Source organism: Pithys albifrons, chromosome 7 (genome assembly GCF_047495875.1).
Source record: "Pithys albifrons albifrons isolate INPA30051 chromosome 7, PitAlb_v1, whole genome shotgun sequence".
In the NCBI taxonomy this organism is placed as follows: Eukaryota; Metazoa; Chordata; class Aves; order Passeriformes; family Thamnophilidae; genus Pithys; species Pithys albifrons.
The window spans coordinates 34,110,049-34,123,972 of NC_092464.1; the positions used below are offsets into that span (position 1 = coordinate 34,110,049).

General features: G+C 37.9%; 1 protein-coding gene across 4 annotated transcripts in view; it reads right to left on the bottom strand.

The window, feature by feature from the left end:
• Nucleotides 1-4,919: 4,919 nt before the first annotated feature.
• SKAP2 (src kinase associated phosphoprotein 2) overlaps nucleotides 4,920-13,924 on the bottom strand; it is a 119,380-nt gene continuing 110,375 nt past the window's right edge. For 2 of the 4 annotated variants that reach the window (XM_071560980.1, XM_071560979.1), the window contains 2 exons: nucleotides 8,774-8,875; nucleotides 4,920-7,578 (listed from right to left, as the gene is read on the bottom strand). In XM_071560980.1, coding sequence (XP_071417081.1) covers nucleotides 8,783-8,875 — 93 coding nt within the window. In that variant the 3' untranslated portion in view covers nucleotides 4,920-7,578; nucleotides 8,774-8,782. Of the gene's footprint in view, nucleotides 7,579-7,608; nucleotides 8,384-8,773; nucleotides 8,876-13,924 lie in introns of those variants that run through there. The other 2 variants (XM_071560977.1, XM_071560978.1) reach the window with 2 other exon arrangements.

Sequence of the window (13,924 nt, forward strand, 5' to 3'; positions counted from 1 at the left end):
GCCATCATTAAATACATGTCATGCATTCAATTCAAGAGTATGGGGGTGGGGGGGAAGAGACTGCCTTTACAGGTGGACCTCATCCAAAGCATATTGTAAGGATGAGAACATTTCTATTTATTTGAGCAGACTCTGGAGAAACCCCTTTCTGTTCTCAGAAGGGAGGAAAGAGACAACAGACAAAACTGAAGGCTATTTTTATCTTTTTCTCTATTTTTGAGGACACCCAAGTGAAATTAAAATTAACTACCTAAGACGAATTAATGCCTACAATATGAAATTGTAGCTATTTTGCTTAAAACTGCACGAACGAAATGCTTTCCATGGCAATTAGAATCAATGTAATATTGCAGATACTCAAAATTGCTTTAATATCTGTTACAGCCAAACATGCTTTAATGTATACAATACTTGGAAGAATCCTTCACTGTTTTTAAAATACATCATTTGTGGACAAAATTAATTATTGAAGTAATGAATTAACATGCTTGTTGGGCAAGAAATAGTAAACTTGGTTCCTGCTTGGAGCCTGCGAAGTTGAAGGAGGATGAGGAACACATGAACCCACAGATCAGCAGCATTTTTAGTGCATCAAGCCAAGAAAAAGACTGGACTTGTATTTATTCTGTCATTTCCGAGTGGTGTCAGCTCACCACTGACTTACAGAATTGCAGAAAATTGGCATGGAACAGACCTTAGGTGATTTAGTACATGCCCCAACCCCAAGGCAGGAATCACCATGGTTCAGTCATTCCTAGCAGGTGAGTTCATTCCCTGCAGGTTCTCCAAATCCTCCAGAAATAGAAATCACAGAAGCTCCCCAGGCAACCAACCCCAACGCTTCACTGCCTGCACCATTGGAAAGCTTCACCTTCTGCCTGATCCGCCTCTACCTGGAAGCAATATATGCCTGTTATTTCTTGGTGTCATCTATGATTAACGTGATCCCATTTAGCAACTAGGGGTGTAAGCCTTACTGCAAACAAAAGGTCACTCAGGCATTCCTAATGTGAGATGGAACAAATGATAAAAATGACCAATTTGGAGTTTCTTCTGAAGCTATGCCCTGTGTCACCCACCCGTCATTTGGAATGGTGGAATTACACGCCAGGCAGACCAAAGCAGGCACTGCGCAGGCTCCTGGCTAGGAAAGAGCCGTATTTCCTGCTACTTTCAGAATGTGCAACTCCATTAAGTCCTCAGGATTGGACTTAATTATGAGAGCAATAAATTTGGCCTAGAGAAAATAAACTGGGAGACATGAGGACTGTCAGTGGCCCATATACAGATGTTATAACTCTGTGTCAATATACCCATATAACAAGATAAATCCTCATTATTATACTTACTCCTTCACTGAAAGGAGGCACAGCCAAAACATTCATCTGCCATTGACAGCTGTCTATAATAAAGGTTGCTGAAGACAGTACTAATATCTGCCCCTATACAATTTAGATTTTGTAGGGAAAGGGAGCAGACAATGAAACAGATGGGGTCAAACACAACTTTTCTCACAGCTGGCATACCTGTGACATTTTTAAAAGAGTAAAACCCAATTAATCTTGGCATAATCAATCAGAGCTCAGCCCAGAGCAGGCAGTCCATCAGTGTGTGAACTGGGAGTTCAAAATGAGTGGCATGTAAAATATTTCCATCTGGTTCTAAGAACTATCTTACACCAAGGAGATTTTCTCTGGAGATCAAAATCACCAAAGCCATTCACTTGGTGTTTATAATACTTCCTGCACTTGTCAAGTTCTGGGCAGAGAGTTGTTTTGAACATCAAAACCACTTCACAGATAAATTGGCATCCCATATCCAGGGTAACTCATGGGTAGTGGTATTCTTTAAATTACAGAAATTAACTTTCCACAATATTAAAAATTTGATTTTAAATCCTGTATTACACATGAGTAAGAAGTTTCAGGAGCACTTGCAATGAAGCCAAGGGAACTATGTGACTAATGCTTACTCTTGTCCATGAGGAGTTAATATGGTGCCCTCAAATTAAGAAATATCTACATAACTTTCACTGAGTTCAGGAGGGAGTCACATGGCTCAATTCCCTTGTTTCAGGCTGTACATCCAGAACTGACTGTTTATAAGAAGCGGAAAGTGGAAAAGACAGAAGACATTTGCGTCATTGACAACCACCTACATTTCATCTCTTTTCTGTAATACCAGCAGAAATGACAACACTTAGGATGAGCAGAACATTCAAGAGCCCACAGACATAGGAAGGGCAGACACTAGTATTATGATTAATGTAGTCTGGATAGCTACTGTAATTTCAGTTAATACGTTTAGCAAACAGTATGTCTACTGTTACTGTTAACCAGACAAAATTATTGCAATAATTGTCTGAATTACCACAATTAATTCATAATCAAACACTGTTTGCCAAATGAAATATATACACTCGCAGTAGTTGGTCTGCACTCTGTTCAATGATCCCTGTGAGTCACCCTGGTCAGTTTTTGACTGAATTATTCTAAGACATATTCTCCACATTTCAAATATTGTGACATCTAAACAAAAGTATTTTGCATGAAGGCCCCCTTAACGTCAACCAGAATATGCAAAATAGAATTCCAATGAAATACATTATCATTACTGTGTAATGAAATAGGCATGATGAAATCCCTGTGTGGTCCATGTATGCTTCTTGGAATCATCAGCTTGTCTGAGGACATACAAATTGGAACATATCATATCATGCTTTAATATGCCATTCTGTCAGATCAGGCTATAATTCAAACCCCAGATCCACACCTGATGGATAAACATCTGCATAAATTTCTAGATCACTGAATTTATTAGAGATGTTCACAAGCAACGCTGCAGCTGAAAGACCCAAGATACTATCATAGATCAGTAAGGCTCAGTTTTCAGCAAAGGGCCAGACATACAGCTCTTTGTTCTCCACTTGGCAAAGTCTGATATAGATACCCACTAGTATGGATTCAGGTACACACTCTCAAGTGAGCATTTGCATAGTCTGCACCTGAAACATGCATTTGACCCAATCCTGTAAAAATGTGATGTTTTAGGAAGACACCTCATGGCACACGTTCTGCTTTTCATAATCTTGTATAAGTAAATGAATGCAGAACTAAAGCAGAGTTATTCACAGAAGTGCAAGTCATAAATATGGCTTAGTGAGAGAGATTATTCTGAATGATGTCTCTGCATTTTGAACTTTCACTCATGTGACAATTTACAAAGCCCAGAAGAGATGTTTGTTTTCTGAGTGCTGCTTTTAAATAGTTAATCTCAGTCTAGAAGTGTTTAAGTATACTGTGTGAGTCTCAGAAGCAGAAATGAGTAAATGAACAGGAAGCTGGTTAGTTTATAGACCTTCCAAAGTAGTTCTCACATTTCTTAATGTGGATTGCCTATTTTTTTGTCAAGTAATGGAATTCTAGATGCATCGATTATCCATCCCATCTGCTTTCATTGTGGTCTAATACCTTACAGCTAAGACCAAAATCAGCTAGAAAATAAGGGGAAAAGATATTGCAAAACAGGAGTCTGGAGTATTTTACTGGTACAGGCAAACAAAAATTACTGTCACAAGTCACAGAGATTTTGGTAAGAGAGAGCTGACACAAGGCACTAAGACAGTGGAAAATTTAAGACGACAGGAGTTTTTAGAATAGAGCCTTTCAACAACTTGCATAATTTTTTTAAAAAGCTAGAAATACCTTTTTTCTATAGTAGTGATAGTGTGGCCATTACAAGTGTTCTTCAGAAAGGAGAAAGCAACATTGAACAGTGATCGTAAGTGATGATATCATAAACCTCACTCCTTCCTACACACATATGTGCATTCATGCCTGACTGCTTTTAATTTAAATATAAGGAACGAATGGCAGTCTTCTCAGAAAAGAGTAACAGAAAAGCAAAAAGGTCCCTCTGCTTTCCTGATGCCATATGACTGTTAACAGATTTTGTCTTTTCCCAACTGAACTCAGAAGTCTGGGAAGCTGAAGACTGCCAATGAATAAACTGAGTTGCCCATGCCTGTCAGACTGTCTGTGCTCTGCTTTTCTCATGCTGACCCTATTAGTTTGACTATTAAAAAGCAGCATTGGGCCATGTCAATTTTTGGGTGGGAGACTGCCAAGGCACACGTCCATGCTGCTGGCATTTGAAAGATTGATAATGATCCTGTGCAATACCTCTTTTCCTTTAAACCAGGCAGTTCTGCATGGGGGTCAGTTCTATGGTGCTACATACCTGTCTTGTAGCATGAGGTGTAAAACTAAAATCCTTATTGCCTGTGGTCGTTAAAAATCCCAGGGCACTATTTACAAATATGCAAGCAATTACCACAGACTGGAAGTGGCCAAACTGGTAATTCTCTTCTGCCAACATAAATCCTCCCACTGTAACCGAATGTGTATTTTTTTTCATCTCACAGCATAAACTTTAAAGTCTTGCTGTAAAATGCTCATTAGCCATCAAATATCTTTATGGAGTAGCCCTTGCATTACAACAGAGGATGAAAGGAAGTTTGTTCTATGTGTTGCGAGTCAGTGAGGATACTTTAAGATAAAAGCTCCAACACATCAGTTTGCTAGAGCAGAAAATTAATAGAGATAGATTGGTTTTTAGTGGCATTTGAAACTATCTGCCTTTTCATCTACCAGCAGCTCTTCTTCTTAGACTGTTTGCACTGTTGTACTTCATTCTCCCACACACCGCTACAAGATGACACCTCGGATTTTTAAGCTTTTCCTGTTAATTAAAATATTTGTTCCTCCCAAAAGGCTGTGAAGAAACTGACATTTCCAGTTTTAAATTTTACTCATGTTGGCAGAGTTTTCAGGTGCAGAGGTTCTCCCTCTACCCTGCTTTGAACTCAGCTTCCTATGAATTTCTCTATGTGGTAGTTTAAACTAAGGAAAATTCCAGATAGCAGAAACAGAATTGTCTAGATGCCACTACAAATCACTCCTAAAAAAACCTGTAGAAGATTATAAATAATAATATAACAATTCATGGTTTATCACTGCCTGATCTACTTTAGAATTTAAAGAGAAAATAAACATATATATTCCTTGGCACAACACAGTTGAATAAGAAAAGCTGCATCCCTTTGATCTGCACATCTTACCACCACCTCAGCACCCTTTACTTCTTCCTGTAGCAAAGATTTCTATCATTTAGATTAGAGAAGTCAGTGCCATTCTTTTGTTTTGTTTAACTTACAGAAATAATTGCATCTCTTTCAGAGAAAGGACAGAGTATTCAGCAAAAGGCAATTTGAAATTGTATTGCCTGTTTTTGAGTTACTGTTCCGGGATCCCGATGTAGAAATATGCAAATTCCATAGCTTCTCAGTCAACAGTCTTTGGATCAGGTTCCAAAGGGTTATTCTTTACTCTCCTTCTAATATTATGTCATACTCAGACTGCAGAGCCAAAAAAGAAAGAAGTTTATGCATTTGGCTTTGAATATAGAATGCGATCTTGATTAGCATTCACTTTCAGCTTAATTCCAGTCACAGTAAGTTTTTATCATTAATAGGGGAGCAAAAGGTAAGCCAAGGCATATCACTTCTCTAAATCTTACCCATACATCTCTCAGATGGAAGAACCGGTGCATATACTGCCATCGGTACATTTAATTAGTGGCAGTACGCAAAAATAGGTATGTCCTAATGAGATGCTGGAGAAATATGTGAACCAGTTATCCGTATATAGAAGTATGAAAAAAATACTAGAGTGCCATGACTATATCTGGGTCCTTCTGCTATAAAAAGCATTTGTATTACCCTTACTTCTCTGAATAAATTCAAATGACAGCCCCATTTCATTTCTTCATTCAGTCTGGAGGCCAGATGGCATTAGAATCATTTACTTCACCTTGTTGTGCTTAATTACTACAATCAACACACTATTTTCCAAATTAATCATAACAAAGTAATTTCATTAGTAACACAGCAGGCTGTTGAATTATTAGCATCATAACAGTTTGCAAACAATTAAACTTTATTTGAACCTTAAAAATTTGCAGAGTAGAACATTATTATAAGATCTAATGGCAGGATTGTACAAAACCAGAACAGAGCAAATAATCAAGTAAAATGCTGTACAATATGAGTTACAAACACCTTTTATAGAAATTCGCTCTCTCACTGCTCATGGAAAGGCAAGCACAACCTAAGCGAACAAAGAAAATAATGCGATTACTGTTTTCTACTCCCAAGTTTTGTTTAAGTTGTATTAACAGAGACTTTCTTATCGAAAAAAAGGTTATGTTACTTGCACCGATTTAAAGTAAACCGTTCGTTCGTTCAAGACATTATTGCAAGGCATTTCCAGTGAGTTTCGGGGCATCTTCCCCGTTTTGAATTGTAAGGCAGTTTGTTGAATTCCCCTGCCCCTCTCCCCCAAGCACCCCGAGGGGAAGCCCTAGAGCAGCGCTAGACAAAAGACACTTATTTCTTTGGTTGCCGCCACCCAGGAGAGGCCGCGCTGGGCAGCCCTGCCCCTCATCGCTTGGGTAAGGACTCCCTCTCCCGGAAAAAAGGCAGAAGCGGCGCGGTACAGCTCGGAGGGGGAAGGGGACAGGGACGGGATGGCGCTCGGCATCCGCCTCTTCTCGTCCGACGAAAATCTGCTGCCACCCAGCGCCGCGGCCGCGCAGCGCAGGGCGGGGCGGCACCGGCACCGACCCCGCGCTGGAACACGGGTCTCGTCAGCAGGCACTTGGCCTCCAGGAGACAGGGAAAAGTGGGAGGCGGTTTATTAAAAAAAAAAAATGGGTGGTGACGGTGGCGGGATTCGGAATTACGCAATTAATAAAAAGCCATTTTGGTGGGCAGATTTATGGCGCTGCCACGTTAACAAGGGAGAAGGAGCGTTTCCAGCCCTGCTATTAACGCTTCACATTCTGTACACAATCCACCAGCACGCTTGACAAATTAAACTAGTAAAAGATCTGAAGACTACAATCTATCATTTTAATGCTTCGCTGATAATGCACAGAATCAATTTCAATGACTATTTCTTTCTAAAAAATTACAACAAAACTCCGTACCCTGTTTGCTATCTATTAGAATCCAGTGTACCAGCAAGGGCTATACATTAGCTAACATAAAGCACAACATCTTAGTTTCCTGAAAGGACCCAGATTCAGAGCTCAGACTAAGGTTTCCTTTTAACCCACAGCCTTTCCAGGGCCTGCCTGAAGCGTAAACAGCACAAGAAATGCACAGGGACCTGCACAGGCTCAGCAAGTCACAGACTGGCCTGACCTGCCTCCTTGGCACATTAAGGGTCTCACAAATCAAGTGTGTGGGAAGATCCAAAAGAGCTGATCTTGAATGGTAAAGCACATCTCCAAAACAAGAGTTTTCAAAGTATTAACTCTAACTTGCCCAACCCCTTGTTCATAAGCAGTAGTGTTTCAGTGTACTTTTATGTTTCAACCAATGTTTTCAGCCACAAAGTTCTGGATTTGGAACCAAGACTGCAGGTAGCTGTTACTCATCCACGCAGCAATGAAGATCTCTATTGCACAACTTGTATCGGAATTCCAAGGTATCCAGATTCAACTCTGCAGAAGTATCTGTAAAGTACAGATAAAATATTTCACACTACCACGAACAAGAATATGTTTTACCTGCAATTTAGCTCATGTTGACTTAGTAAAACTGGTGGGGCTTAATATATTTTCATAAATTTTCACAGAATTCCATCTCCAAGTCAGAATGGCATCAGGGCAGTTATTACCACACAGGCCAAATTATTACATCAGCAAAAGAATTAAGCCTTCCTTCTGTGTCAACAAAATAGTAATTAACAATACAATACTAAATGTATGAGAAAAATAAATAATTGGCTAAAACCTAACATTAAAGAAATATTTGGAAACAGAATACCCTGAAGACCTGCAATATTACACACAAATTTCCTTTGATTTTCTGATGAAAGTGTGTAAGATCAACAATAAGCATTAAAAGGTTAATGCTCACATGAACTGAGTAATAGTTTACCCTCAAAGTTCAGCTTAATTTTTCTAAATCTGAAGAACAGGAAAAGATAGCAAAATTCCCTGGAAGTACACAAACTTACAACTATACAGAGTGCTGCTAACATGTTGAGGAGCAACAGGCACTATATGGCTGCTTGTGCCCCGTAAGTTAATTACCATCTATTTCATTTCCTATGATTATAACTCTATACAAAGTGGCTAAGAGGAACATTTCCGTAGAATTATGATCAGTTACAGTTTATAATGTTTAATATACACAAGGCAAGGATCTGACTACATTCACTGAAACCACAAAATGTGTAGAGCAGAATCTTCCTTCAGAACCTGGGTCTGTAAACTGCAGCTGCACACCATTCTTGATTTCAAGTGTAGATTTCTCCTGATTAGGGAGAAGGAAGTTTAAAGTTCTAGTTCATCCTTAACCAAAAAACCTCAAATACTTACAAATATATATCCCCTTCCACAGTTTTCTGCACAGATACATACACATTACTAAAGTAAGAAAACTAACTAGAAACGCCACCAATTTTATTTTAAAAAAATCCTTAAAAGGATCATATTTATTAAATATATCATCTTTTGTATGCTGTGGTTTAATATGTTATACAGAATCCCAGAAAAAAGTATTTTAATTGAACCTTCAATATATTTTGCCATAATCTTTATGTTAACAGGACTCTTACAAAGGTTCCAGGAAAGACATACTTATGAAACAGAGAACAAGGGAACATAGAAGCCATTACAGAAGATTGGATTAAAATGTACTTACCCAGGCCTCTCAAATATCATACATCTCCATTATGTAGGCTTTAGGCACCAAGCCAATGGTTCCCTTCATTTCTCCTACCCACCAGCCATATTCATCGTACTCCTAATTGAAAACAATATGCAGTATTAACCTTTAGTCTGATATAAATGCAATAGAGTTTTGTATGCAACTCCTTATGGACGCTTTCTCTTATATACAGCTATAATCATTTCAACACAAAATTAAAACATTATATCTTTTTGTTATAGGCATTCACATGCAGAGTTTGGCAAAGGCAGAAGCTAAATTTTAAAAAGGCCATGCATACTTAGGAAAATTTCTTAATTATGGCCATGCGTATCTAACACCTGCTAAAAATAGCCGACCTCCTTATCCTCTATTCATCACAAATCTAAAATCCTTATCTTTGTAACAAATCTAATAGTACAACATTGACATATAAGAATCAACAGGGATTCTTTCAGTATGACAAGACTAAACTCTAAGAAACTTACAATCAACTTATTTTAAAAACTACTTCACTCAAATGTGAAGGGAACACTATCTGTCTAATACATAATCTCTTTCTACAGACAAAGTCTACTATTGCTTTAGGCTTGCAGAAAAGTCTATGGCAGATCTCATATGCCTGACAGATGACTAATGTACTTTTGTTTGAAATTTGTTTAGGCTTAGTGAGATAAATAAGAAACAAAATGAATTATAATAGTTTAAAGAAATCATATCTTCCAAAAGCAATACCAAATAAGAGTATTGTGGTATCCAAATTTAATTTTTTCCTACGAGATAAATATTGTAAGAACAATCCTAACAGTGGTTCAATAAATCGTAACAGGTGAAATTGCACACGCACATATATTGAGTTACAAATGAAGCATTATTAAAACAGAGACCCCATTCAAACCTGAATGATTAGTAAGATAGAAATTACTTTGGAACAAACACAGCAAATACAAAATACGCAGATATCTCTGATAAGCGACATCTGCTTCCCACTACACTGTTCTTTTGATGAGAAAAGGCTGTAGGATTTTGAATTACTGGTCTTACTGAGATGAAGCTACTACTTTGACTGAGATTTGGTTATAAACAGTCACGTGGAGCTTAAGGGTTAATGCAGTTTCATTAGAGCCTGAGCTATAATGATTTGCTGCTGGCATATTTTGCCTGGTCAAGAGTTCTCTGGGGTCCTATGAGGTGCTTAGTGTACTCAGTTCTCCCTATGCTTAACTACTATGAAGCCCTGCTGATGGCCCATTTTCACGTGGGTCCTGGCTTTTTTCTTTTTTTTTTCTTTTTTTTCTTTTTGTTTTCACTTTTTTTTTTTTTAATGCTTGCATGCAGGACACACATTCACTTTAATACTTTCAAATTGTGGAAGGCTGAACACTACTCTTAAATTAAACATTTTCTGCCTTCTCTTAACAGTGAATGGATGATTTAAAAGATCCTATCCTACTATTTATAAAATACTGTAGCAAGTGTGATTCAAAGAAAACTCACATAAAAAGCAGCAGGCAAACCTTAATTTATGATATGAACATGCCCATGAGAAAGCTGCAAAAGTAACTCCACCTTCTTCCCCCTGCCATTGCAGAACAGTGCTGGGGATGGGTCTGGTCTTGAATGACTAGAGGTATCTGAACCTGATCTTCTGTGCACACTGCCTTCCACAGAAGTTAAGAACTGGTCATAACCTTTCCTATGGGGCTTCACATTACGCTCCAAATCCTTAAAGGCAAAACAATATCCTGACGCTGAGGTTTATAATGTTCCAGATCAGCCTGTTTAAAAACCTATGCTTTATCTCATAATACACTGTTTAAATATACAAACTGGATTTCAATACTGCAGTGGGAAATTGCTGAAAGGAGCAACACTCACGTATACTACTAGAATCTCAGCAATAAATCTTTCTAAGAGAAAGCAACAAAAGATTTTAAGCTGGTACATGGAATTCGCAAAGTGACTGACAAGAGTGATTAAGCAAGTTTTGCTAGACATCAGCCAAAAAAACAAACAATACATGAAATGAGGGAAGTGGCTCAGTTAAGCAGTCATTAAACTGCATATGACAAATGGAACAGAAAAAGCCTGTGGATTACATTACCCATTGAAAATGTTCCACTTAGCAACACTACATGAACAGAGAAACAATTGTTTTTAAAGAAACAATTCAGCTATCTCAAATTAAAATTAAAAGCGTGCTGCTGTTTTGAAAACTTTCTGGGTTTTGCTACTTCCTAATACACTACTTACTGCTCTGGCATGAAGCTAAGTGAGAAGATGAAATGAATGTTGATGTAACGGACTAGTAAACTAATTTAAGGATTCACTGCAGCCATTATACCATACAGACAATATTGCAATACAGAAGCTTTTACTTTACATTACTATTCTTTGCATGGGTCTCAAGAGCAACATGAATCCCAATTAAACTATCTGTAGTCTATACAAGTCTGAACAAAAATATAATGCAGATACCTGGCTACTACGAATATAAAACTTTAATCTCAGGTTTTAGAATAATTAGGCAGCACTCCCTTTTAAACTGATTAAAGTACAGACATTTCTCTTTAAAGTCCTAACCACTCCTTCTTCTCCTCAGTACCACAGGAGTGCTTAACTAGTGAGGCAGATAAGCAGCCCCCTAGTCCTTTCTTGAAGTAGAACATAAAATCCAAATTGATGTATTGTTTGTACCAATGCTATCAATTATAAACTCCCTCACAGCACTATAATTTAATTAATACACTGCTGTTGTGAGGTCCATATGTCTATTACTGCTGCTTAAGGTGTGTAGAATAAAAGTCTACAGTACACATTTGTGGGAAATAATTATTAATATGCAGACAGATATCAATACAGTTAGGAGTTTCCTATGAATAAAAGTTAGGAAGCATGGTGCTTTTGCAAGCATCAGCTTCAGGTCTCAGGTACCACTGGGTTTACCATCTGCTATCCCTCACTGCATTCAGTTCTTAATACCACTGCTAACATAGGCAAGCAACTACACTTCAGAAGGACTGATAAAATAATGAAGAGTCCTTTAATCTACAGGAAACCATTGTAGTCAATTTATAAGAAATATTGCATCCCTTTGTAGGATGTGTAATTATTTTCTATTAATCATGTGCTATAAAGCTACATTATGTGGTTATTCTGTTATCGCTAGAAAGAGGCCTGCAGTCAGCTCCTGACAATGTTAGGTAATTACTAACACAAAGCTTCCTTCTCCTTATGTAGAAACGCTATCAAGATCCAGAGGTGCTGTGATGCTCACTGTATGAAAATAACTCTCCAAAGAAATTCAATAACTGCAAAATGAATTGCTCCAAGGCAAATAGAGGGATAGGAGAGGGGGGCAGGGCCAGATCCAGCCGCCCTGCAATGAGGAGAATGCACAAGTGTGCAGCCTCGATCTGCCATGTGACATGGAGCACGTTTGCCATACCAGGCAATGTTAGCAGGGCTGGGGGGAGGAGGGGACCACCTCAAACCCTGGAAGACAAGCACCAGGGCAATGGAATATATTATTATGACAAATAATACGAAAAAACAACCTTAACAAATGACCAAATGCTTTCTAAGCATATTCTGCATTTTCATTGTCATAAAGTTCCTCCCTCCCCCCACCCTCCCCACAGAAATTTATTAACCAAAGTGAAGTAACGTCACAGGGCAGCAAGGAACGGGTTACGGCTTAACATGCTGGCAAAACCCTCTGTACAGCATGCCTTGGTAGCACTAGGGAAAAATCCCATCAGGGTTTACAGTTTCCTTAAATGCTCTCAGCTGAACTCACTGTGAGCAGATGCTTCCCTTTGTCCCCATCCCACAAATTTCACTGCACTGATGTGCATATACCCATGACTCCAGCAGACACTGCTCATAAAAGCTTTTGCACTTGGGGAAAACACAAGTTAGAAATATACTACCTGTTTTCTACAGATATCTTTTAAATCCAAGATTTTAGTCTTCTATAGAAGACAATTCTAATATGCAAAAAGAGAAAATTTGCAAAACAGTCTTTACCTTTAGAACAGATCCTCTGCCTAAATTAGGTTCTCCAGATGCTTTGCACCATATTAACTTCTACTGACTTCAGCAAAAGTTGAGAACATCTGGTTCTTGTGCAATTAGTCCCCATTGTTCAATACATATGGTATTTTTTTTGTGTTTGTGGGGTGGGTTTTTTTATTTGTTTTGTTTTTTAAAAAGAGTTGCTGAAACCATTATTGTGTTTTAATGCCTTGCAGAAAAAAAATGCAGCGGTATTTTTAAAAAAACACAACTGAACTCTGCAAATTCAAGATTTTTCTCCTTCCCTCTTCCAGAGTCTCTGTAAGTAATATTCACTCATGGGTTGAATACCTGAAACCTTAAAAGCAAAATGTATCTATAGCTGCCTTTGGGGTTAAAAGAAATAGCCTCTGCTATTAAGTTAAAATATGTGCGGGAAGCAGAGATAATTTAAAAAAAATAACCTGGGGGACCATTTTGGCATGATAATATTTTAAAACATCTCTAATTCATCCAAGAGATTCATAAGAGTTAAAAAAGTTTTAGAACTTCCTTTAGTGTAATTGTTGAATGATACAGTATCAACCAGGGAGCAGTTCTGGCGCAAAACAGCATTTTCTCTAAAAAGCAGAGAATGACAAATGCTTTAGATAACTGAATGAGACTTCTTCACAGGTATTAGAGTTGTTTTAAGACAACAATAAAATGGTCATCTTTAAAAATATAAGCTTCAGATTTATTGTATGGTCGCATTATTAAGTTTTATTTCCCACAATGACATGAGACAAAATAGACACCAACTAAAGATTTCCAATATAAATCACAGTAAGCAGACTGAATTCTGAACCAAAAGTCTTCCCAGAAAACACCCTGGAACAATAAAAAGGCCATTTTATTTTCCATTAGATGACACAAGGCCAAATTTTTTTCCAATCAGGTAGGTAAAGTCTTAAATATTATCAGTATGCAACCCAACAGACCTAGAGCCACTTTGCATTAGTCTTCAGTAACCTTTTATTTAAAGGCCTTCACTCTTATGTTTAAACATGTATTTATTCCCCTCCCATGAGGACTATACCTAAACAAGCCAGAAAAAGGGTAATGCACAACTTCATAGAGCATTTTAGT